A 27,746-nucleotide genomic window follows, 5' to 3' on the forward strand; every position below is an offset into this window, starting at 1 on the left:
AAAATCTGTTTGTGGAGAATATGAGTCCACATTTCCTCTTTCCAGAGATACAAATATTCACTAGCCCTTATACTATAGAGAATCTTGCATGTGTGGGGCTTCCCTATAGAGAAGCTTCAATTCTCTCTATTTTCCAGTTACCACAGATTAAAAGAACCATTTCTAAGAACAATTTTGTTTTTGTTTTTAGGACATTTGTTTTTGAAGACTAACAGGTCCAGAATTTAACCTTACTCCTAAACTAACATTCTCAATTGGGAGAATATTTATGTTAATGAATCTTAAGGGAATTTCCTGGAGGTCCAGTGGTTAGGATTCTGTGCTTTCATTGCAGGGGGCCCGGGGTTTGATCCCTGATCAGGGAGCTAAGATACCACAAGCTGAGCAGCATGGCCAAAAAAAAAAAAAAAGAATCTTAACCTAATTTTGAATCTGTCCTTTCATTAAATGGCTTTCTATAGTAATTCATTCCCTTTTCTTAAGGAACAAATTTCACTTGAAGGCTGGAGCAGTGGTCAGTACTTGGGGCTTTAGAATCAGGCTTTCTCATCTAGAAAATGGGTATATGATAGCCCTCAATTCATGAAATTGTTAGAAGAATTGAATGAACAATATATGTATGGTGCACTCAGTTACTATTTTAACTAAAATGTATGCTTGTCTTTAATATCTTATGAGAAAGACACATACCCTTGACATTTCATTCTACTGTATTTCATTAAACTTAACTTAGTTTCATTTTGTAAATTCCAAATATGATGTAGCAGTATGAGAACTGACCTTAGCACTGGAAGACATGGGTTCAATCCTGACCTTGATACTTAACTACCTCTGTGGCCTGGACTCATTACTTCACCTCCTTAACCTCCAATTTCGTCATGTAGATAAGAGGGATGATACTGATTGCTGAATGGACTGAATGTGTGCTCTGCAAAATTCATGTGCTGAAGCCCTTATCCCTGATGTAATATTTCGAGGTGGGTCCCTTAGGAAATAATAATAAGGTCCCTAAGGAAATAATAAGTTTAGATGAGGTCGAGGTCAGGAAGTTGAAGCCCCCATGATAGAATTTGGGTCTTTGTAAGAAGAGGAAAGACTAGAACCTGTCTTTCTATCTCTCTCTTCCCCCATCCTCTCTCCCCACCAAGTGATGACATAGCAATAAGGCAGCTGTCTACAAACCAGGAGAAGAGTCCTCCCCAGACACCAGATCAGCCAACACCTTGATCTTGGGCTTTCCCACCTCCAGAACCATGAGAAATAAATGTAGATAAATAAATGTTTAAGACCCCAGTCTATGGTATTTTGTTGTAGCAGTCCCAACTGACTAAGACAGATTCCCTCTTAAGAGTGTCAGAAGATAAAACATAGGCTACAAGTTTCCATCAAAATCTACTTTTTCTTTTTAGAAACTTACTCAAAAAGTTTAACCAGGTACATAGCCAGATAGAATAAAGGCCAGAGTCAGCTGTGTAGCCTCACAGGCCCCACAAGCAAAAGGATTATTAAACCCTGGTTTAATTCTGTGCTGTTGGCATCTTGGATTCTCAATAATTTTTTCATTGAACTTGTGTTTTGTAAGTGAAGTCTAAGGAGACCATGGAGCATGTCTGTGAGGAGAGAAAATACATGCAGTATACATGTCCATCACTTCTTGCCACTATATCCACACGCAGTCCCCATGATACCCCAAGAGCACAGATTTCCAGTGAACCCACAATGTGTGGAAGCTCAGCAGGACTCAGAAGAAGTTCAGAGGTAAGTGTGTGTTATGCCTGTGGCTGAGTTCCATGGTCTGAATGTTTGTATCTGCCCAGAATCCATATGTTGAAATCCCAACAACCACAAGCGATGGTATTAGGAGGTGGGGCCTTTGGGAGGTGTTTAGGTCATGAGGGTGAAGCCCTTATAACCGGGTTAGGGCTTTCATAAAGGTGACCCCATGGAACCACCTCACCCCTTCTACCACATGAGGACGCAGGGAAAGACGCCAGCTCTGAACCAGGAAGAAGGTCCTCATTAGAAAGCGACCATGTTGGACCCTTGTTCTTGGACTTCCTAGAACTGTGAGAAATAAATTTCTGTAGTTCATAAGCTTCCAGTCTGTGGTATTTTGTTATAGCAGCCTGAACAGGCTAAAACTGAGTAAAGAGAAGCACTGATAGTCCCCGGAGGACACATTACCATTCAAACCACAACTTTCTTCAAACGTAGGAAGAAGGCAGTGGAGTTCTAAGAAACATGAATGACCTTAAGATCGTATTAATAATTCCCTATATTCACCAACCATTTTACGCTGAAAATGATGACATAGATAGAAAGGGAAAGATAGGTCTCATTCATTTCGGTCCTATTCATTTCACTCCTTCTTACTCTTCAGTAAGCTGAAGGCAGAGTGTGTTGGCAGAATGGGTGCATATCAAGAAGTAAAATAAAAATATAAGTGAGTTAGTTTTGTGCAATGTTTCCACTATTCTAATGAGTAATACTGAAATGTGTACATGCTACCAAATACAAATTGTGGAGTTTTGGTGTTTCCACAGAAAAAGTGAAATGATCTTTTATTTGCACTTAAAACAGATTGCACAATTTGAAAAAATGGTAAAATTCATGCTTGCAATTTAGTTTTTCTTAGAAAATATACTTAGAAAAAATTCATTTTTTACTTTAGGACCACATTAAATAGCCAAAAAAAAAAAAAAAAAAAACCACCTTGACAAATCAAGAGAGAGACCACAAAACAAGGTAGAAGCTATCTGTTTTAAGTAACAACACCTTTTCCCTGTTTTTTTTATAAAAGGAGCTTTATATTTTCATTTTATACTGGGCTCTACAAATTACATAGCCAATCTTGATTAAAAAAAAAAAAACTTCCCAGTGTCTCTTGCAGCAACATGTGGCCATGTGACTTACTGCAAGCAGATTCCTGCAGCAGCTTCAGGGAACTATCTTAGAAAACGGTGGGTACAAACCTTTGCTCTTCTCCTTTGATCCTTTCTCCACCTGAAATGTAGATGTTACCATCTTGGACCCCTGGGTTTGGTGAAGCAGTGAGTTGGAAGGAGCCAGGATCCCTGAGGGCTTTGTGAAGAAGCAGCACCTAAATAGCCAAGACTGTGGATTGCTGAACTTTTACACTGTGTGGAATGGATTTCATGAAATGATTCGTGTGATAGTATATGTCTATATTAGTCACTCAATGAATGGCTAGATTTTCATTTTTATTGTTTGTTTTCAGTCAACTAGGAAAAGATATATTATTCTTCATATTTTTCTCAGGAACAGTTCAGCACCCTCTGATCATCTACAAGCCTCAGCTTGGGGATCTCTGCTTCAAGTTTTCACTTTGTTCACTGTACCTGGCTCAGCCTTTTAAGTACGAATCAGTGCCAGCAGATTCTGCTGCCCCTGTTGTATTTATCACAATAAAAATTGAGCTCTGGCACCAGGAGAGTAAGTTTTTGTTTGTTTTTGCTATTTTTTTTTATTTGGTTGCACAGCACAGCATGTGGGATCCTAGTTCCTGGACTAGGAATTGAATCCATACACCTTGCATTGGAAGCGTTGAATCTTAACCACTGGAGTACCAGGAAAATCCCTGGAGAAGAATTTTGTAAAACATTCAAACCAGAGAAGATTGACACCTTCAACTAAATTCCAGCCCTAAAAATCAGCGAGCTCCTCTGTGGAAGGTTTCAGCAGGACTCGGCAGAAGCCTGGACAAGGCCTTCTCTGCCCATTACTCACTCTTCTGCACATAATTAAATCCATAGACTTTAAGGAGTTTCGGAGTTGGCTGACTTTCAACACCCATTTTAAAAATGTATCAAGTTGGAAGAAGATCTAGTCAACATGCCTTTATAATATATCAAATATTCTGTAAACTCTCATCTTCCATCTGTGCACTGATATGCTTCTGCTGGTATTTTATTTTCCCCTCTCAGTCAGAGTGTAAGTTTCCAAAGTCAATTAAAGATGACAATTATAAGAAGCTAACAGCATCACTATTCATGATGCTCTTAACTACATCACTAGGCTACAACTTAATTGAGGACTTGGATTGACTTTGTGATTCTTTTTTATATCTGGTGGCTAACGCATGGTTGGCATATAACAAGGGCTCATCAAATGCTTGTTTAATTAATTAAAAAAGAATCAATGAATGAATGAATGAATGAATAAATAAATAATTTTAGCAGCTGCTCTTAAAATCCGTTTTAGGATGACCCAAGTTCTAAGAGTATGTGAACTGCCTTTTTCTAGTGTTCAGGTTTTCTTTAATGAGTGTCTGTGACATCAGGTTTGAGTCTAGACCAACAGCATCAGGATCCCCTGAGAGCTGGTTAGATGACAGAGTCCCAGGCCCCACCCTAGACCTGCTGAATCAGAGACTGCATTTTAATAAGACCCCCATGTGATCCATGTGCACCTTACAGTTTGAAAAGCGAAGTTGAATATAACTCAATGTAACATTTTAATTAAAGAAAATACCAAACTGTGACAACTAGGTGCCCTTTGCCATTTATAAGGTCATTTTGTTGTAAAGCATAAGCAGTTCTTACCTTCGACAACCCTCCAATCTTATGGTGTCCACATTTTTCATTTCAACAATGGGGCATGGAGCAGTGACAAGTTCCTCCATCTCCACTCCCTCCCCCTGTCCCGGAGCCACAAAGCCTGAGCTCTGAGATCCTGCGTGAGGTAGAATAATATAGATTCCTCAAGAGCTGCTATTCAAGCCATAAGCAGCATGTGCCAGAGTTCCACCCACAATTCTGGTTCAGTCTCCTTTAGGCTGCCCAGCTGGCTGTCACACACTCTTTTGTGGGGACATCTCAATGGCCGCACTGATGCTGCCTCTGCCCGAGGCCAGCCCTACAGAGGCCTCCCTGTCTTCCCAGCATGTGATGTCATGAGCATGAATGTCCTGCCAAACATTTAAGATGTTGCAGTTCACATTGTGTACATTGTATAGAGAAACACTGACATGCAGATTTGAAATTTAAAAGAGAGAGAGAGAGAGAGAACCACAGGACAAGATACAACCCAACTTTGTTCTATTGTTATCCCTAACCACCAGTTCGCACAAATATGTAACTTGTATTGTTAAAGTACACAATCTTCTCTCTCTCTCTCTTTTTTTTTTCTTTGCTGTTGTAACTAGCATCTGTAGATGCAGAGATTTCTTGAAACATTCTTTCTCTAATTTGGTTTCTATCAAATTCTTGGAAAGGGTGAGCAGAACTGGTTCATTTCAAACTGAAGACCCTCTGCATGTGGTCCCTTCAGAAGGGACCGAGGAGTTGGAGGGAAGCTGGGTATAACAAAGTCATCTTGCCTCTGAGGACCATCTACAAGGGATGAGGGAGGGGATCAGCTGCACTACCAAAAGACATGAGAAAGGGGCCCTTGCCTTCACTCTGTCGAAGTGTGGCATGGGGATCACCTCTTCAGAATCACCGGGGATGCACAATAGAAGTGCAGGTTCTTGGGTACCAACCCACATCTACTGAGTTGGTGTCCGAAGTGAATCTGAAATTTACCTGACTTTCTGTAGTGACTGTTACCTTGGCGAACAAAAGCCTTAGAGTTAGACTTGAATCCTATTTTAGTTCTGTATAAGGGCAGTCTGACCTTGACAAATAACCTAAACTCTCTATACCTCCTTTCCCTTATCTATACAACAGGGACTGTGAGAAGGATTAAGTGTGTGAAGTTCCTAGAACAAACAGGTCTCAAGAGCAGGTCTTCCCTTTTCCCTATTATTCAGGCAGAGCTCTTTGGGTCTGCCATTTCACCTGTGACTGGGGGGTCGTTGTCTTCCCCTGGGTGGCAATCTACTGTCACTGTAAGTGCCAGGTTCTCATGGAGCACTAATGAGGGCAGCTAAGATCAAGAGTCATCCCCCTTTTGTCACTAAGGCAGAACCTGTTATTCTATAGCTGTGCTGTCCAGTCCAAGAGCCATCAGCCATATGTGGCCACGGAGCACTTACAGTGTTGCCAGGACAAATGGGAAGATGCTGTAAGTATAAAATCCACACCGGAGTTCAAAGACTTAACACAAAAAGAAGAGCGTAAAAATGTAATTGATTACATATTGAAATGATAATACTTTGAATGCACTGGAATAAAATAGAATATATTAAAAATTAATTTCACTTGTTTACATTTAGCTCTTTAATGTGGCTCTTAGGGCATTTTAAATGATATATGTGGCTCAGGTTATATTTCTACTGGACAGTGCTGTTCAGGGGGAACATCGATCCCTCCCCTCCTCCCTCACACGGATAATATAACCCAGCACTGGAGTTACGACCTACAAAATGGGATTCCCTAATGAGGCAATGATCATCCAGGAGACACTGGGGGCGTCTCTTCTCCTGCTGCAGGGGAAAGTGGGGCTCCTGCAGCACACCCCATCATGTGAGAAAGCACGAAGCAGCCTCGGGGAAAGAGCACATCCACAACAGGACACTCCTGATTCTGTGAGGAGACCAAGGGGTATGAGACCTACAGTCTTCCTTGGCCACACCCCCCGAGGCCCTCTTGCTCCATTCAGGGTCACAGTCATTACACTCTGGGAAGTTTTCACGAGGTAGACAGGGTCCTGCAATGTAATCACACAACTTGCATTCTTACAAAGCTGTCATAACTGAGCAAATATTTTGGTCAACATGAAGACTATCTTTTCTCCACAAGTTAATTTAGAAATACTTTCCACTAGGTTATAATCTCCTAATGTACACAAACCTCTACAAAAATGATTAGTCCAAGTGGATATTTCCAAAGAGGAAATGTTTGCCAACCATTATGCTATCAGCTGATGAAATTAGTATTTTTGGAAAAATACTACCAAAATAGATTATAATCTGTTCTTCCTAAGAGCAGACTCATAACTTAACAGACTTTCTGGAATAGAAAAAAAAACAAAAAACAAAAATCAATTCGCTGTATCCATCTTTGTTCAAAATTTCTAAACATCTACATGCATATGTTCCAACAAAATGCACTTAGATATTATTACCTGAAGATCCAATAAAAATGAGGTTGTTTTATAGTTTCCTTTATACTGAGCCAATTCCTTTACTATGCTGAGAATAGATAAAGGAGTGTTTGTGATACTTGGCACTCGGTATCTGATGGTTGCCTATTTGTATGACTTAAAGAAGCCATAATGTTCCTCCTTAAGAGACCTACAGAGCATCTAGGTTCCCCTTATGACCACATGTAACCATCATGATACAGTGAATAAAATATCTTTTCAATTATTCAGCACAGGGCAGAAAGACTTACTCTTGAATCCCTGACCAGATTCCCTGTAAATAACTAGTAGAGATCAACAAAAAAGTTTAAATTGATGGAAGATACCTCTGGATACAACAGAATATTACAGGCCAGTTTTGCAGACAGTCTGTTATTTTATTGCACAGATTTCATTTAAAGAACAAAATGCACCATCAATGTTTGGAGAGTTTAGGGTCTTGGATACCGGTACACCATCAGTGTTTGCACCCGTAAAGCCAAATTCAACAGTACGATTTATGTTAAACAATACCACTTCAAGACAGCTAACAGAATGAAAATAGAAAAGGGAGAAAGTTTTTAAAATATGTTAAATTGAAGCATATGCAAGTGTAGGATTAAAAACTATATCCTACAAACCTGGAAATCAAGAATGTTCTGTGGCATGTCAGTTAGTTATACTCACTTGTGCAATTATTATTTACGGTATCATTAAAGTCTGTTTGGTTCATTTCCTTCATACTGATGCATTGAGAATTTCAGGAAAACCGTGGTTATAAAAATGAGCAACCCTAAAAAGTATGTACAGATAAATGTAAAATCACAAACTAAAAAATATCCCCACCCCTTGCCCTCACCTTACAAAAGGGAAACATCCCCACGAGGGGCAAGGTCCACAATGCCCTTCCCTACCCCACCCCGCATTCCCAATTCTATCTTTTTCTATTGGTTATAACTAAGTGACCTTGGAGCTGAGAGGAGGGAGGGAACAGAGAGGCATCTCTATGAGGCTCCCATTGTCATCTGTAACAGTTTGAAAGTGTCTTTTATTTCTCTCCCCACACCCAACTCGGCAATGTTTGCAAGATATTTGAAATTTAAAGAGAGAGGAAAAATTGTTTAATATATATATGTGTGTGTACATATATATACATATATATATGTATGACAAAAGAATGCCCAAGAAAAGAGCTAGTAATGGGCAAAACCATGGGGAAAAAATGTGCGGCATTATCTGAGCAAAACATTTCTTTTAAGGCGACAGAAGGAGAAGGAGATGTTAAGACTACAGAATGCCAGACAGGATGCTCTTCTAGAACTTTGGCTTTGGAGCCTGGCTGAGGAGTGGGCTTCCCACCCCCTCGCAGTGGCAAGCGAACCTAGGGCCAGGGGCCCGGCATCTACAGCACCTCCGTGGGCAGGCTGGCAGCTGTCTTATACGTGCGCACTCTTGGCGTGAGTAGGGGAACTGGAGCCTGAAGAGTAGTAGAAACGATTTTCCCCGAACGCCTGGGCATCTCCAGCGCAGCAGACGATGACGCAGCCCCCCACGAGGCACAGCACGGCGCCAATCCAGCCCGCATACAGGGAGTAGCCAAAGCTCACGATGGTGGTCTCACGGTGGGCGCACACGGGGAACCAGATGGTGGCGACCATGGCGCAGAGAGCTGGGGGGACAAGAAGAGGGCTGTGACCCAGGAGCCCCATCACACACCCACGAGACCAGGCTCCCCTTCAGCCCACACACGCGCCCCTCCGGCCTCCAACCAACTCCAAAACTCAGCACGCTCAGCTCTGCTCCCTCGCGGGCAATCTGAACCTAAAGGCTGACATCTGTTGAATAAACGGATCGAAATCTTGTGCCAGACTGCTGGGTCCTCATCTTTTCAACAGGGGGCAGAGACCAAAGAGGGCTGCTCAGGCTAAGTCGCTTCATCCGTGTTCAACTCTGTGAGACCCTTTGGACTGTACCCTGCCAGGCTCCTGTCCATGGCGTTCTCCAGGTAAGAATACTGGACTGGGTTGCCATGCCCTTCTCCAGAGGATCTTCCCCAGAAACAAAATAAAAGTCCAATGTAAAAACCTAGAAATAAATCATTTAAGTCCAAAAACTATGCATCTGTATTTATTTATTTATCCTGACTTTATATACTTATAATTCTATTCTTACACTTACTTAATTGTATTGTAATTATCTCTTTACAACTCTTTTTCCCATTCCAAGGTCTGAGATCCTTGAAGGCAGGGCCTGTGTCTTATGCTTGTAAAGTCAGTGTTTAGCTCAGAACCAAGTACAGAGTATGTGCTCGATGTATGCCAGGTGAATGACTGGATGGCCTGAGCTATTCAGAAATGAGAAACAAGATGGTACCCATTTCAGTGTCCACTCTTTTTTTCTATTTGGTCAATTCACAGTACAAAGACCTGAAGAAGCTCTACAAATTCTCTTGCTGTGGGGAATACTGCCAGATATCAGCGGAGTATCAGCTAGGAGTCTGAATCTGATTGTGCTGCTCAGAGTCACAAAACCTCCACACTCACACAGACATGAACAGTTCCCAGAGTGAAAGAAGTTACCCATTCAAGGACTGTGACCCATCACAACAAAAGTCATCATCATAAGAAATAACCTCTACATCAGTTAGTTTTTCCCGTCCTCCTAAGCAAAGTAACAAGACAGGAGCCTATAAAGACTTTTTAGAAGGTTTTAAACCTCTACACCAGCACTGTCAAATAGGGTAGCTAACAAGCTACATGGGCTATTGAACACTTCTTATGAGGCTAGTGAGATCGAAAACCAAATTCTGAGTTTTCATTAAATTTAAGTGAACATGTAGCTAGCGGCTAATGTACTAAGCCACAAAGCCCTAGAAAGTAACTTTATTCTTACTTTGGTATCATCTGATTTCTCATGACTACAACTAGACAGAAATTTTAGGTAAAGCTTTGAGTTGGGGGACTTCCCTGGTGGTCCAGTGGTTAAGAATCCACTCCTCAACGCAAAGAACTCGTTTGATCCCTGGTTGGGGAACTAAGATCTCACATGTTGCAGGCAGACTAAGGCCTGCCCACTGCAACTAAGACCTGAGACAGCCAAATAAATATTTTTTAAAACAAATATTAAAATAAATATATTTTTAAAAACTTTAAGTTAGGATGTCACATTAAAGTTGACAGACCAAAATAAACATGCTTCTAATTGTTAGTCATAAACACTTTGATAAATTCAAGGCAGTTGTTGCACTGTTTGCTACCCAGGGAACTCTTGTCACCTCCACTTGGCACACTTTTTTTGATTTCTGCTCATCCTGAGTAATTTTCTAACTGACCTCTATGCCCACAGAGAAAAAATTAAATTTTTCTTTAATAGCACTCAAATCTTACAGCCTTGTACATTAGATCTAAACTAAAGAAAAGATTTAAGTCTTACGCATCTTGAAAGACCTCTTAGACTATTTCATTGCACTTGTCTAGCTTGTACAATAAGGTTTTGTTGACAACACACTAAGCCCATCCCCACAAGGTATGTATAGATATACATAAATAGACATGATTCATGTCCTAAAAATGTATAGATTCTAAGTGGAAGTCAGAGTAAAAAAGTGAATTTGGGGGCTCTGAATTGCTCCAACTGGCTTTCTAACAGCCTAAATCCACTCCATTAGTTGTGAACTACTCACATATTTAAGGAGTTTATATAGATTATCTTAGATGCTAACATCTATTCATATGTTAATAACTTCACTTTATTTAAACAGCAAAGCCCCATCATGCCAGCTTCTGTAATATTTTTATACGAGATTGAGAAGATGTATTTTCCTTTTGTGAATAGAGTATACTCAAAAAGACCAGGTGACCTGATTGACCAAACCTTCCCTTTCCAGCACAGGGCTTTAAACATCTATGATACATTTTTTTCTTTCTCTTCCTCTGGCCACAGATTCCAAGTCTGGCACTCTTGGAGAACTGCTTGGCTATTGTCATAGTTATAATCTAGAGTGTCTGAGCCAGAAAGAATTGCTCTAGATTCTCCACATCAAAATACGATCCAGCTACACACGCATAAATACCAAAAGGGGGCATTTGTTCTGAGATGGACAATCTAGCAAGGGCTTCCAAACACCCATGCTTGATTAAAGAGAAAAGCTGAATTCCATAGGAAAAAAAGATTTGATTCTCAGTTGATGTGGCTCAATCCAATTGACCTTTCCTATAAACAATTAACTGGATTCAAAACAGGTTACGGTTCAAGTAAAGTTTTATATTTTCCAATTATTTACACATATCACACACACACACTCACACACACCCATACACACATGGGCATTCTTCACATTTCATTTTAATCTCACTTAACTTCCAGGTTTGGTTTAGATTTTACAGAGTAAGATTTAAATATTGCCTCTAATTTCGCTGAATTCTTCCTCTTTTACTAGGCAAAGTAATAAAAATAGGTTATTTTCATATAGGGAAAGAATCAGGCTCAACATACCAAAATCAGTCTTGATTTTGAGTGTTAGATTTTGTTAGACTTTATTCCTATATAGTTTACTAGGAAAAGGAAAAATCAGAAAAATGTCTAAAGATTTAAATAATGAACTTATAGGACTGGGTGAGTGAGTGGGTGGATGGATGGACAAATGGATAGATGAGAGGTAGACCCATTTCTAGTCTATTCTCCACTTCATTCACACCAAAATGGGCTTCTAAAATTATAAAACTTTAATGTAACTTAACACACTCAAAGCTACAAACTCATGATTTACCTCATTAGATTTCCTCCTTTTACAATCCATGCAAAACAAGGCAAATGAGCACCAGCAGACCCTTTATTTCCTCATAGATAATTGAACTCTGGGTGGAATTCCTGTGGCTCTCAGAGACCAAACACATCAAAAACCACTAGAAGATGACAGACCACCACACAACATGAAGGGAATGAGAGGTTCACTGGCAAGAGTGACCTTCAGTTGAACTCACATTGAAGAATGCTTAAAAACTAAAAAAGGGAGAGTTTACTCAATTTGAGCATGGCTTGAAGGGAAAGAAGAATATGTTTTAATCAGTAAAGTTAAAAATGCAAGTCATATAATACTCAACTAAAAGATGTGAAATGTTAATAGAACTGGCAGTAATTTTTGGCTTTCTTAGAAACATAGAAGGCCTACTAGATTTATTTCTACTTGCAGACACATACACACGTCTGCACTCGCAAATTTGTAATGATTCTCTCCATATCTGAGGAAAATACAATGTTTTTCTTAAAAACCCACAGTTACCCATAAAGTAAAGAACATGGAAGGGAATTTTCATTTATTTTTATGTCATCAGAATTTAAGTCTCTAAAAATAAGACAGGGGAATTTTAACACTCAGATATTTCTGTTTTTCCCCCTTCTACTTTCAGAAGATGCAACAGTTAACTGCACAAGAGGAAAAAATTTCTGCCACTTGCGGGGGAGTAGAAAGGGAAAATCAGAGATATCATCATCTTAAAAATCAAAAGAAGAAGAAGGGGAGAAAAAAGCTACACTTTGAAGATAGAGATTCATCTGGACTCGGTCCTCTCACAAGCAAAATTCCTTGCTCTTCATAAAAGCAAATAGTCTGTCTCTTTTGATAAATTTCAAATCACTTAATACAATCAATTCTTTAGTTGATAGAAAACAGCCTCACTAAAAGTTATCAATGATCTTGATGTAGCCAAACAGAAAATATTTGGGAAAGCAGTTTTAGAGCAATGAAGTATTAAGTGCAGTTTTTCATCTCTTTAGGGTTAGACAACACATATACATGGAGTTAAATAAGTATGATGAAATTGGCACAGGTGTTTAGCTTTGGAGGTAACAACCTAGAAAGAGATGGGCAGATAGACAGAGAAGCCTAGAGAGACAAAAGAGCAGCAGATTCTTACATTTCTTCCTTCCTCCAAGGAACACCTGTTTTCAGACTTTGTCACTTTCTACACTAAGCACTGAAAAAACTTTTAAAAGCATCATTTCTAGATCAAACTAATATTTTTCATTAAACTCACTTAAATTACCCTGAGTTTCATTAGTAATACTGGGGGGAAAAAAAACTTCCTTTATCTGATAACTGAGATTTGCTTCCAAAAAAAAAGTCTGAAGACTGGGAGAGAAGTAGAAGTACAGAGACGAAGCAAGTTGACTGTGAGTTGATCATTACTGGGAATGAGTTTGGGTTCATGGAGTTCATGATCCTAGTCTAATTTTGTGTATGTTTGAAATTTTTCACAGTAAAAACTTCTTGAAAATCCCCCTCCATGTAACATTTCAGGAGGCACTGAACACAGTCTTCTACAATTGATACTATTATATCATATGATCTAACTGGCTATTCACATCAGCTTGTCACAAAGAAGCCAGTTAACTCAAGGCGACAAGTAGTGAGATTTCTAAGGAGCTGTTGGTTGAAGTCATGTGTACTTTGTTGTTTCTTTATAATTTGAAACCAGAAAAATTTTGGTCCTACTTTCTTCACTTGCCACTCTCTAAATTTTGACTAAAGAAAACCGTGGTGGGATGACACAACGACTTTTATGAATATCTAATATTTACAACAATCATCAAGTCAATGGAATATTTGAGTACATTATTTTCCTAGCTTGTTTTCAACACTTTCCCCTTTATTTCTATTCCACAAATCACTATCTCTTTTTCCTGCACCCTTCAAAAAAAAAAAAAAAAAAAACTCCATGGTTATTAGTAAAAAAATGTTTTAATCACAAAGTTCCAAGTTAAAAACTCCTTTTCAATACAAATAGGATTCCTGGGGCCAAATCTTTTAAAAGGAGGACAGAAGACAAAGAATTCCACTTAGGAATTCCACTTTCCTTTCCTTCCATTCCCTACCCTGTCTCCCCAAGAAACACCAAAATCAAGTACTTTCTAACTTATAGCAAGGTGCAAATTAGTCTGAATCAGAACTAAGCTTGAGCACTTTCAGTTGTATAGCTTCCTGTGACTTTTTATAATGGAATAAGCCAAAAACTCAAACCATTAAGCCCTACATTCTAGTTTCCACAAAGCATGCAAAGGCAGTATTTCCATTAGACCAGGATGTGACCTGGTGTCATCTCTCCTTACCAGTTCCATGTGTGGACATGACCCTGCAGAAATTAGACATGATGGAAGAATACCCAGTTGCCTTCTAGGCAGCTCCTTTCTAGGTTACCTCTCTATTTCCTGTAACCAACAATAGCTACAAAATAGCAATCATTTGTTGAGCACTTAGTATGTGCCAGACACGACACTAAATAACTTGGATATCTCATTCCACTGTTCTTACCAACCTCAGAAGTAGGCAGCATTGTCCCCATTTTATATAAAGCCTCAGAGACTTTAAGTGACTTTAACTGTCCCCGTTCACAGAGCTAGAAAGCAGCAGGTCTGAGATTTAGTACAGTTGGTCTGACTCCACACGATAAGATGAAGCATCTCAAGGCATAGGTATCACCTGCTTCGGCAGGGGCTCTTGAAAAGCCACAGATTAGAAAGATATACATCCTAGATCTGAGAAGCCTGATGCTCCTTGAACTACTCATCTGGCTTAAGAAGTCGGCAGCATCAGACTCCCATTTCTTCCTTCCCTCAAAGCAAGAACCAAATCCTCATACGACTGAACTCAGACTCCTGAGAAGATAAGCTGTTGTATGGGAGACATAATTTTTTAAGCTTTCAGAAAAATAAAGGTTTCTAAAGTCAGGAAGAATGGATTTTAATTAGTAGTGCTTCCAGTTTTCATCCCAAGATTAGCTTCGACTCTGTTCTGGTTCCCAGGTCCCCACACCCAAAGTGTGCTTGGTCAGGGACCACACCTCACCTGGAGCACTGTGACCCCGAGGACCCAGCAGAGGCCAGTGCCAGCTTCCACTAGAAGAGCCCCAGCAGCCCTTCCCAGCCACACAAAGGGAGCCTTCACTCTCTCCAGCTCCTCCCACCCGCTGCCAGCTGGGGAAGCAAGGCTCTCGGGCTCCCAGCAGAGAAGACAGGCGAGGCCAGCAGGTGCCACACTTGAGACAGTGAGTTTTACATTTCCAGAGTGAGCGAGCTCATTCCAGTCTAAACAACATCCAGCCCAAAGGCAAGGGGCAACCCACTGAGAAGTAAATCTGGACAGGAGCAATCAAAGAGGATGCAGGCATCACTGGAGATGCAAGGAGCAGTGCCCTTGTTCCATCATAACAGTGATGGGTCAGAAGGGGCCGCCTCCCCATGTGGCGGGGCGTCCAACCACTCAACGCCCCCTCCATCAGCTCCCTCCAGGCTGCAAACAGGGACTGAGGAGCTCCCATCCCTACCTGCCCACCCACCTCACGCTCCTAAGATTCTGTCCATATCCACCAGCCCGCTTGAAAAAGATTAACTGTATATAATTTGACTAGGAAGTTTCAGACAATAGGTTGCTATTTTTTTTAATAGCCATTATATTCAACTAGATAATTCAGCGGTTTTCAGGAGAGTTTTAAATACCAATTTGTGTGTATGACTTTGCTTTCATGTCTTTATTTCCTACAAGATTTGGGTTCAGGATATTTTCATGTATTCTCTTTTAATGTGACTTTCGTATGATGACCAGGGTTTCTAAAGATGAACACTCAACACAGCAGACCCATTCTTTGGCTTTGGCATCCTCAGAGTCAAAGAGAGAACCTGCTGAGGCTTCTGTAACACTGTGAGGAAAGTTATAAACAACTGCAAATGTCTAGGATGAGAAGGGTTTCACCTGGATTCTGCAAAATAGCTTACTTGCAGAACTTTGGTCTGCTTACTGGAAAGGGAGTTCAGATACAAAGGTCTGACCCCAAAAAGCCTCACAAGGAAGGACCCTGTGAGTTGGATGAAACACATGTGATGCTGACCACCATGTGTTCCTCATGGCACTCCCACAGAAATTCTTTGTGGCTGGAACCAAAAGGTCCATGCCCAGATTCTTCTCCCCAAATTATAGAGGTTTTCTGATCTTTTTACTCCTATTCACACATACACAGGCAAGCCCCTCCTCTGAATTCTCCATAGCTTCACAAGTCTCTAAACACCTTTACAATCATAGGCACCCCTATGTCTTATGTCCCCCTCATCTCACCAGTGACACTGTGGGTGACCATCACTAAATAACACTGACCCACACAGAACTCTGACTCCCTACCTTGCCCCCTCAAACACCCAGTCTGATACCAGTTTGGGGATGGAAATTTCCTGTCCCAGGGGAACTTAATTTATATCTAACTCATACCCAGACCAATGTCTCTTCACTGATAGCTCAGTGCATTTTGCAACAAGAGCTGCCATTCTGAAAATGCCTGTCTTCTATTAAGATTTAGAATGGTAGAAAAAACCTTCAAAAAAAAAAAACCAAGAGATGAAATCACTGATGAGAGCAAGGACCCTCCCCAGATTGGTAAGCCACGACCCCACTGTGCAGGTGTAATCAGGAACGCTGAACAAGCACATGTCACGTCCTTGGTCTGAGCTGTCCCTCTCTCCAATCCATGACCTGACCATCTTCTCTCCAACTCTCAAAAGTCATCGCTGGGATCCTCTGCTCTGGGAAACTCCTCCAGTCTGAATCAGATACCTTGCTCTAGGTATGCACAGCCTGTGTTCCTTTTCTAGGTAAGCATGTCCCACGCTCTATCAAGATGTCCAAGAATACTCAAGGCAGAGGCTGCCTTTGTTTACCAATATGCCGAGTGCCTACCATGGTGCCTGGCCCTCAGCAGGTGCTCAATGAAATGCGTACAGAATAAAAGATGGAGTGATTCATCACCTAGTGATCTACTACCCTTGACATCTTACTTTTCTCTTGCCCTTCTTTTCCTCTAGTCTTTCTTTATATGTTAAGTTCTCAATCTTGGTTGCACTTAAGAGCCACCTGGGAAGCTTTCAAAAAAGTATCTTTGCCTGGTCGACTGTCCAGAAATTCTGAGTCAATGGACCTGCAGTGGGACCTGGGCGCAGGTGTTTTCAAAAACAGACTCCATGATCAAGCCTGAGTGGAGGGCCACCCTATAACTCTCTTCTGCCCTCTGGTCTCTCTCTTATGTATTCCCTCAAAATCCTTTTTGTTTGTTTTTTCTTATTTTTATGTTCAGTGACTCCCACAGACATTATTTGTCCCTCGGCCTCACCCACCAGGAAACATAAAGGAATACACATGGTGAGGCATTTTCCCCAGTGGATTCACATGTCCTCCTGGCCACATCTCTTGAGCAGCAAGACCTGAGATTCTTCAGGTCCGCTCCGAGGTGGGGTGCTCTACAGAAAGCTGTCTTACCCAGAAGAATGAGCATGACACCAGCCAGCTGGGCCCGCCTGTACTTGGCCACGCCAGGCTCGTGGCCCATTCGGATGCACGGGAGAACTGTGAGCAGCAGGAGAATAGCCGGCAGACCCAGGACGGAGGCAGCGATCATCAGGGCTCGGCAGGCCTGCACATAGCCTGGAAACAAGAGCGCAGACAGGCTGGGTTAGGCCACAGGTCCCCTTGGATCCTGAATCCTGCCTCACAGAATTCAGCACCATCTGCCCATCTGCCTGCCTTCCCTCTGTCCCACTGCAGGACTTAAAATATGTTCAAAGGTGTCCAAACGCAGTGACAAATGAAAGAGAGGCTGGGGGCAGGAGAGACTGAACAAGGCTCCCTGGCTTTAGACCACTCATCCAAGCTTCCAAGATGAAGGGGCCAAGAGTCCAATTACACTGCTATATCACCTTGTAAAAGATTCAGATTGAAATCTAAATCTTCCAAGAAGTCTTCTGCTGTTGATGTGCTCTACCTGCGTGACCTTGGCCAAGTGCCTTGACACTTTCCTCATCTAAAGAGTAAAAATAATAATAGTACCTATGTCTTTCCAATAGAATCTAAGATTCAATTTGTAAATTCATGCAGTGCCTAGCCCAATCTATGTACTGCAAAAGGGGTCCGCTATTATTACTGGTATTGCTAATATTATTCTGTGTAAAGGCAGTACTTTTATCTCCAGGTGTACTGGGTGATTTTTGTCACTTAACCATGTGTTTTTAATTCACATTGTGTATCGTGTGTGGTTCTAACTAGACTAAGCTAAGGCTCAGGGTCATTTTCTTGATTATCTCCTGAGAAGCTGCTATGCTCATGAATCCTGTCCCCAAAGATGGTCAGGCTCCCCCACAGTGCCCTGGACATACTTCCACAATGGTCCATTATCCATAAAGGAATCTCTCCAACCCCCCAAGGATTCTTGGAGAACAGACACCTGCCTTGGCCTTTGTGGAGTTAACACAGTGGTCACAGCAGATGATGCAAACATACAATTATGAATGATGGCGTTAACAAGTTGAATAATAACTGTGGAGCAAAACTACCTGAACTTAATACTCTCCAATAAAATGCCAGGTAACTACTTCATTAAGAAACAGATTAGAATATGTTCAGTGTTTATGTAAAATAAATATGAGATGCTGGGAGAATATGACAGACTTAAATGCACTGTTTTTCACTAAAACACTCCTTCTTTCCAAAAAAGGAGGGGAATGGTACATATGTACTCCTCCTCTTTAGTCAGTGGAAAGTAGAGCCAGTGGCCTGGGGGAGGAAGAGTTAATGGCAAAACCAGAAACAAGCCCCAACTTCTGCCTCATGTGCCAGGACCCTGACACCAAACCAGCCTACCTGTGCACCAAGACCCAACTGCAAGATTGCCTCTTAGCAAGAATTCAGAGTCCACAGCGACTGACATCACCGACATGAGTTTGAACAAACTCTGGGAGGTGGTGAAGGACAGGGCAGCCTGGCCTGCTCTAGTCCATGGGGCCGCAAAGAATTGGACACAACTGAGCAATTGAACAGCAGGAGTCCACAAGGGCACTCTCAACCATCGCTCACCTCAGTTTCTTCTGAATTAAGGATAATCAATCAAGTATCTGTTGACCTGAAGACCCCCAGAAAGCAGCTACAGGTGGCCTGAGGCAAGACCTCTGACCACAGGATCGTGCGCCCCTGTGGCTGAGAACCAGGGCTGCCAAAAAAGAGAGTCAGCTAGCCATCCAGATCCCAAAATTTATGGCTCAGGCTGTCCACAAACTAGGTGCCAAGGCCACGTTTGAGAATCTAAAGAAGGAGACTGAGATCAGTCCCTGTCCCCACCTAGAGTGTGAGAGAGGGGACCCCAGGAAGAATGAGTCCCTCCCTGAAATGCACCCCATCTGTGGGATGGTCTATGTTCTCTGAAAACAAACCACTTGTCACCAAATGCTCAGCAAACTTAATTTCAGGAAAAGGAAGCAGAGGGTAATTATTTGCTTCACTCAGAGTCTAACAAATACTATGCCCAGCTTTTAATAAAAAAAAATTTAATAAAACTACCATTTATGAAGCTTTTATTACATCTAAGGAGGCTTTTGCATCTCTCATCTCATTTAATCCCCAAAACAATTCTGAAAGATAGAATTAAGAAGACAGCTGGGGTTCATAGAGGTTAGTAACATGTCCCCAGTCACCCAGGTTGTAAGCGCTGGATCCGAGTCTGACCCAGATCTACCAACAGCAGCTTTCACTGAAGGCATATCCAGATCTGGGTCCCTGACCTCTGTCATTCTGAAAGTCCAAAATGGAGAGCAGAGCAGGGGAAGATGCAGGAAGGGCAGGATGCTATCTCTATATCTCTGAGGAATTTAAAATGTGGTAGGAGAACCTGATGCCGGGAAAGATTACGCGCAGAAGGGAGTGACAGAGGATGAGATGGTTGGATGGCATCATCGACTCAACAGACATGAGTTTGAGCAAACTCTGGGAGATGGTGAAGGGCAGGGAAGCCAGGCATGCTGCTGCAGTCCATGGGGTCGCAAAGAGTCAGACACAGTTTAGCGACTGAACAACAGGGTAGAACCTGACTCACAAACAATGAGCAAAAAAGCCCTAAATGTGCACTAACGGGGGAAAGAGTCAAATAGCACGGTAACAAGGAGGGAGGGACAGATTCCGACTGCAGAGACCTGGAAACAGGAAGCACTGAGGTGAGGCTTAAAGAAGGGCAGAGCCTGGAGTGGGGACGGGCTGGGGGGGAGGGGAGGGGAGGGGGAGGGGGGACGGGCTGGGGGGGAGGGGAGGGGAGGGGCGGGGGGGAGGCGGGGCTTCCCTGGTGGTCAGACTGCAAAGTACCTGCCCGCGATGCAGGAGACTCGGGAGACCCGCGTTCCACCCGGTTGCATCCCCCGGAGAAAATAATCGCTACCCACTCCAGCATTCTTGCCCGGAGAATCACACAGTCAGAGGAAGGGTCTCAGGCTGGCGGCCTAGGGCCCCAGTTACTCCGCTTGTTAAAGAAGCCAGGAAAGGCCTTTAGAGGCGCATCATCCTCAAAGGCTAGCGGCCCAGAAGGCGGTGGTGCTTAGGCCAGGGCAGGGATAAGCCGAGATTCCGAGCAGAAAACCCATAGGGGCGCCCGAGACCTTGTCGATCACCCAACTGGTTCGAGGTGTAAATCTGAATTGAAACTGGCCCAGAATTTTCACCGGGGCAGCAAGTAAGGATGGGACTCGAGAGGCGTCGGGGAAAGAGGAGACTAGGCAACCTTCCCTCCCCTCCCCACGGCGGGACGCCCCCGGAGAGGAGCGGGCGGCCCGCGGCGGTGCGCCTTTTCCTAGGGTGGGTGGGGCCTCCAGCGCACCGCTCTTCCCTGTCCGACCCCAGGGTGCAGAGACGCGAAGGGGAGTCGCGGCAGGCCCGACTAATGTTACTATTACTCTTCGAGGGGCAGAGGGTGGGGGGAACAGACAGGCCTCGGGGACCGCGGGGACTCTTCGGGCGCAGCTAGGAGGACCTTAACTTGGCCAGGACACCTCGGCCGTCCCACAAGGGCTGGGAAACTCAGCCTGGGCCTGTTCCGATCGCAGGAATGCTTGTGTTTCTCTTTTTCCTCCTCGCCCGTGCGGGTACATTCTTACTGGGAAAGCAGGGCGCCTGGGGGAGGTGGGGAGGGGTGGGGGTTGTGGAAGTACTTCTGATCTGTAGTGGACGGTGGGAGCAGGCTGCGGGTTAGGCGGAGGTAATTAACATGCACGGAGTTCCAACTGTATGTCTACGTCCCAGTTCATTACCTTCTCAGGGTGACTCGGCCAGTGGTCGCCACTGTCATCCCAAATTTCAGATAAGAAAACTGAGACCGAGAGAAGTTAATCTCAGGGCTGCCTACTTCCTCCTCAACAAAGCGGAACTGAAGATGTCAAAGGGTGCCCCCCAAACCTTCAAGCGCTCAAATATTTCTGTGGACGCCTCCCAATGCCCCCTCCCGCGTCTGCCCAGAGGGAAAGGGTTTATTCAGGAGCAGCCACTTGCGGGGCATGGGGAGGGGTCCTTACCCGGCAGGATGAGGATGTCCACCAGGGGCTTGCAGTGATACAGCCCCGTGGCCATGACGCAGTCGGCCCACAGCCCCTTGGAGCCCAGCTCGTCCAGCTTGCGGCAGGTGGGGATGGTGTAGCCGCATGTCACCACCCAGTCATTGGTAGACGTGGTGACGATGATGCCGATCCATCCCACGAAGCTCGTGACGAAGCCCACTACCTGCAGGCATGTGGCCACCATCGTGGCCAGCTTGGCGTCCCGGCGCCTCGCCGCTTACTAGCTGTGCCCGCGTCCGGGTTGGACGGCGCCTGCCCCTCTCCCGCGCTCTCGAGCCGCCGGCCGGTGACGGCGCGATGCGGGACGCTGGAGGTGGCGGGAGGCCAGGAGAGGCTACAAGCCCAGCTGCGCGACGGGCACCCGGCGGGGATAGCAGAGCGGCTGGGCAGCGCGCCCCCGCCCCCCTCTTTAAACCCCGCAGACCACGCCGGCGAGCTCCAATCCGCGACGGCTCCCTGTCCTCTGGCCAATTGCAGGGCGGGGTCCGGAGTGGGATGTGGAGGGAAGCGGGAGAAGGGGGGCCCGCGGGCGGGCTTTGCACGGTTAGTGTTGGAAATAGCAAAGTTTGGAAATAAAATAAATCGAACCACGTCCCAGTGATGAAGAGCGACAAGACGGCCCGCGTAGGGCGCGAGTTCTATTTTGCTGAGAATTATTTCCCTTCTTGCTGCCCTTCTTTCATCTCTATCTCTGGGTCTCCGCTTCGCTCCATCCCTCCTCGGCTTCTCCCTACTCCTTTTCCCCAGCTGAGAGCAGGGACCGTGGGACTCCAGGGGGAGCCCAGTACAGTTCCTTCTTGGCCCATGATGGTAACTGATGAGATGAGAATTGCCCTAAAGAACAGCCGCGAAGCATTCAGCATATCCTAGTTACTGGCAGAAAGAAAATGAACCTTTGCCCAAATCATCATAGGTGGCCATGGCCATTGACATGACAACACCACCATTGTTGCTGTCTGTAGCCACTCACATTTGTGTAGCTGTGTTATGTACTGTGTTTGTATTTGTGCTGTGTTTAGTTGCTCAGTCCTCCATGGACTGTAGCCCACCTGGCTCCTCTGTCCATGGGGATTCTCCAGGCAAGAATACTGAAGTGGTTTGCCATGCCCTCTTCCAGGGGATCTTCCCAACCCAGGAATCGAACCCAGGTCTCCCGCATTGCAGGCAGATTCTGAACCGACTGAGCCACCCGGGAAGCCTGATGAATGTGTTTTTGCATATGTACTTATCTCATTTAAACGGTTGCTACATTTGTTTAAACGTAGGAACAATTTGTCCTTTGTCCTAGGAACAATTGTTTATACATGGTACTCCTGAAGAGGCACCCTGAGAGAGGGTAAGTTGGCTGAGTATAATAGCAAGGAAGGGATAGATTCCACCCTCCCATCTCACCCCTCCTCATTGACCATTCCTGGGAACCTGTCCTAACTGTCACTTTCTGAAAATTCCTAAAGGACTCAAGTGTCTCATTTGTTACCCTAAAAGCTAGGCTGACAGTGCCTTCTCAATGTAAATAAGTTAATACCTGTTCTCCACTGAGAACACTACCTAGCCCAGAACGAGTGCTCTGCAAGTGTAAGCTGTCATCATCATCATTATAATCATTATCATCATCACCCTCATCACCATCACCGCCACATCTTCACCATCACCTTTGTCACCACCACCAACATCATTTCCACCACTTTCATCACCACCACCATCTCCATTGCCTTCATCACCACCACCATCATCATCTCCATCGCCTTCATCACCACCACCATCATCTTCATCACCTTCATCATCACCACCATCATCATCTCCATCGCCTTCATCACCACCACCATCATCTCCATCACCTTCATCACCACATCACCATCATTACCACCGTCAACATCATCAAGTCACCGTCTCACCATGCATTCAATAAAGACCTATTATATGTACTTTTCTATCATGTGGAGAAGTCCTCTTTGGGCTATATTTACATTAAACAGTTTTAACTCTCTTTCATACATTTGACTTCTTGTATCCTTCTATCAACACATGAGATTTAAAGATGAGAAGAATTTCAACAAACACAAAACTTCCTACTCAACACTCTTAAGATATGAATCGTAAGTCACAAGTACTAAGCTTCCCTCTATCTCTGTTGGGTGTCAGGGTAAATCACCATGTTTCCTAGAGAAGACTTGCCTCAAGGAGACCCCAAAGAAATCAAGTGCATAGACAGAAAAACCTCTGTAATAGATGCCAAAGTGTCAAGTGCAAGAACTGTGATAATCACAACATGAATTAATCATCATGTAATCGTAATGATTACGTGTTTAAAGCTTTAAACAATGTCTGATACAAAGTAAGGCCTCAGGGAACCTGGGCTGCTATTGTATATGCTACATATGCTCTTGTATATAGAATTCTTATCTACATTAAATTCAGAATTCTTGCTTTGGTACTCGTATGTGTTCTTGAATTCATACAAGTTTGATTTGTGGAAACTACTATATTATAGGACTATGTCCTTTTTTTGGAGTGAGTCATTGTGTCTGGGGGCTTGTCATCACCAGGGTTTATTGACATGGATGCTTTCAGGTATTTCCTTATAACATAAAAAAGAGCTTTTCTATGAAGTACAATATAAATATAAAACCCTAGCAACATCATTCATTGAAACAGCAGTTAGGAAATCTGATCTCATGCATTTGGCATGAGCACAGAATTGACATTCTAATGATAAAAATTAAACCAATCATAATTCAACAATGCTCAGATCTCCCACAGGTCACTCACACACACACTCACACACACAACACACATAGAGGCTTTGTAAAGCCGGATTTCAGAACTTAGGCATTAACTGGTAGAAAGAGTTGTGAAGTTAAGATCTTGGAATGGAATTTCTTGAGTTCATAGTCTGACTTTACCACTTGGGCTGTCTATTATCCTATGTGATTCATCTTTTAAAGTAAGACTAGCAGATGTCCCCACAGGGTTATTGTATGGACTGAGATAACTTTAACAATTATGCAAAGCACAGTGCCCAGCATGGATGGATTCTCAGAAATGTCAGCTACTGTTAGTATTATTCACAGGCAAAATGGGTTAACTGGAAATATGAGTTACCTTTGATAAAGACTAAAACTTATATAATTAGGTTATTATTATCATTTTCTATTAATGGGAGATACAATCCTGAGATTGTATCTGTGTCTAAACAATCACAGCACAGATGGACAGAAGGCTGCTCAAGGGAGGCCAGCAAAGAATACCCTGTTTGGAGGAATTAGCTGTCAATAAAGAGAGTGTGTCCCTTGGAAAGGAAACTGGGCAGCCCTGCAATCACAGAAAACTGGGAGCCAAAAAGCAGAGAGAGACCATGAGAATCCTCTGCTATCCACAGGAGATGCAGATGGTATGGTGGCCACAGAATCCAAGGATGTGGTCCCTTTGGCAAGGCTCTTTGTAAAGTGGGGAAGTCCCTCAAGCTGTCTTAGCCAAGGGACTTTTCCTAAAGTCATCTGCATTCTTTGGTTGTGACTCTGCTCCCTTAAGCCTTCCCCATAATTAGAATCTGACTTCCAACATAGTGTAACTTAATAAACTGACATTCTAGGTCTACCACTGTTCCGGGTATCCTTTTAGATGTGAGAAACAGTCTCTCAGAGTCCAGTCATGGCAGATGAGTGAGAACAATGAATCCCCAGACCTCCCGGACAGAGGTTTTTCCAGTTAATTTTCTCTCAGAAAATTTTGCCATCTCTTCACATTTCTCTAGTATATAGCAGAGCTATTAATAGTAAGGTACACCTGAAATCTGATTCAGGTCTTCTGTCCCTAAGTCCAACATTCTTTCCATTATGAGAAATATAAGAATGGTCTTTCCTGTGGTTTGAGCATACTTTTCTCAACCTTATTCTTACTTAAAGATATTTAAAGGGGAGGATTAGAGAAATGGCCAGTGTCCTAAACCCCAGATGTGTACTGAACAAAGGAGGCAGCCTGGTTAACTGTTATTCTACCATTTATACCTAAAAACAGTTAATCAAACTCAATGTGATTCAGTTAAAGCACAAATGCATATTATTATACCATTATACCTAAAAATAGTTAATCAAACTCAATGTGATTCAGTTAAAAAACAAATGCATATCATACTGGCAAATGTATTTGCTGACAGGCATCAAAAGTACACATTGAAAGCAAAGCTTTCAAAGGAATGGGCTCGCAGCGTCTACTAGTGGTTATCTTTTATCACTGCATAGCTGGTGAAAACATTTTCTGTGTAAAGGAGCCTGACTCGTAGGGAAACATGATTAACCACAAATTCCAAATGTATGACCATTCGATCCAAATGCAATGTGCATTTACTTGAGAAAGTTCTCCTCATATATTAAGAGGCATCACTTTAGGAAACCAAACATGAAAGCATATGAAATTACTTAGGTGAGATTATTCATTTAAAAATAAAGTACTTTTAATAGGATCCCTTTTTAAAAGGAGAAATTTCTCTTGTGGATTTTTCTATTTGGTAACGCAAAAATTCCACATACACACACATTTCTAGAAATATTGTAGTGCAAATCCATAGTGTAAACTAATGTATCAAACATAAGCTCTAAAAATGAAATGCCATTTACAATAATGAAGATATAGAAACAACCAAAGTGTCCATGAACAGCTGAATGGGAAAAGATGTGGTATATTACAGTGAAATACTACTCAGCCTTAAAGAAGGTGAAACCTTGCCTTTTGTGATAACATGAGTGGATCTTGAGGGTATTAATGCTAAGTGAAATAAGTCAGAGAAAGACAAATACTGTATTATTTCATTCATATGTAGAACAAGCAAAATAAGTGAGTAAAACCAAACAAAAACAAACATGTAGATACAGAGAACAGAGTAGTGATTATCAGAGGAGAAGGGAGGCAAAATGAGTAAAGGGTGTCAACTGTATAATAATGGCTAGAAACTGAACAAAGGAAGCAGCCTGGTTCACTGTTCCTCTACCATTTATGCCTAAAAATAGTTAAACAGTGTAATTCAGTCAGGGCACAAATGCATATCATACTGGCAAGGTATCAAAAGCCCACATTGAAAGCAAAGCTTTCAAAGATAGCCTGTTGTGGTATACGGTATTAGAAATACAATGCCATACACATGAAACGTTAAGAATGTTATAAAGCAATAAAGAATAAAATAAATACATCAATAAAAATAAATATAAAAAACATAAAATAAATCTTTTCTGATCCACCCCTTTAAAAAAAAATTAAATGCCCTGGGAGTTTGGGGGTTTTGTCTGGTTGGTTGGTCACTGAAGTCTGGGTCTGGCACGGTGCTTAGCAAGCATAAAGGTGCTCAATAAATATCTGTTGGATGCTACTGAACTGAAGTGCATGTGTGCATGCTAAGTAGCTTCAGTCGTCTCAGACCCTTTGTGACCCTACGGACCATAGCCCACCAGGCTCCTCTGTCCATGGAATTCTCCAGGCAAGAATACTGGAGTGGGTTGCCATGCCCTCCTTCAGGGGATTTTCCCAACCCAGGGATCAAACCCAAGTCTCTTATGTCTCCTGAACTGGCAGGCGTATTCTTTACCACCAGTTTCCTGGTGGTACTTCTGGGAAGCCCCTACTTCCCAGGTGAATTAAAAGTCTTTCCAAAAAAGAGATTGAATTCGCAAGCCTCCAGGTTTCACTGGGATGCTGTCCTACTCTGTTTAGGCTGCTATGACAGAATACCATAGACAGCAGAAACTTCTTTCTTACATTTCTGGAGACAGGAAATCCAAGATCAAGGCACCAGCTGCTGAGAGTCCTCCTCCTGGTTCATAGACAGCAGTCTTCTCACTGTGTCCTCTCATGGTAGAAGGAACAAAAAGGAGCTCTCTGGGGTCTCTCTTATAAAGGCATCAATCCCATTAATGAGGGCTCCATCCTCACGACTTAATCACCTCCCAAAGACACCAACTCCAAACATCATCACACTGAAGATTAGGTTTCCCCATATGAATGTTGGTAGGACACAAATACACAGTTTCTAGCAGCTGGGACTCTGAAAACACAGCACAGAAGAAATCAGATGGGGATTATAGCTGGTCTAGGAAGAGGGCAGGAGAAGGCAATGGCACCCCCACTCCAGTACTCTTGCCTGGAAAATCCCATGGATGGAGGAGCCTGGTAGCCTGCAGTCCATGGGGTCGCGAAGAGTCGGACAGGACTGAGCGACTTCACTTTCACTTTTTACTTTCATGCATTGGAGAAGGAAATGGCAACCCACTCCAGTGTTCTTGCCTGGAGAATCCCAGGGACGGGGGAGCCTGGTGGGCTGCTATCTATGG

At 43.0% G+C, this 27,746-nt stretch overlaps 1 protein-coding gene across 2 annotated transcripts; it reads right to left on the reverse strand.

Annotated features, from left to right (window-relative positions):
* Positions 1-7,411: 7,411 nt before the first annotated feature.
* CLDN11 (claudin 11) lies at positions 7,412-22,026 on the reverse strand. Of its 2 annotated transcripts, none has more exons than XM_065942818.1 (3): positions 21,385-22,026; positions 17,321-17,485; positions 7,412-8,692 (listed from the first exon to the last, which is right to left on the reverse strand). In XM_065942818.1, the coding sequence occupies exons 1-3, from the start codon at positions 21,608-21,610 to the stop codon at positions 8,460-8,462; spliced, it is 624 nt and encodes a 207-aa protein (XP_065798890.1). In that variant the 5' UTR covers positions 21,611-22,026; the 3' UTR covers positions 7,412-8,459. The 2 variants fall into 2 exon arrangements, with proteins under 2 accessions (XP_065798890.1, XP_065798891.1); XM_065942819.1 differs by lacking the exon at positions 21,385-22,026 and adding an exon at positions 20,186-20,213.
* Between the last annotated feature and the right edge of the window lie 5,720 nt (positions 22,027-27,746).

The sequence above is a fragment of the Muntiacus reevesi genome, chromosome 8 (genome assembly GCF_963930625.1).
Source record: "Muntiacus reevesi chromosome 8, mMunRee1.1, whole genome shotgun sequence".
Taxonomy (NCBI): Eukaryota; Metazoa; Chordata; class Mammalia; order Artiodactyla; family Cervidae; genus Muntiacus; species Muntiacus reevesi.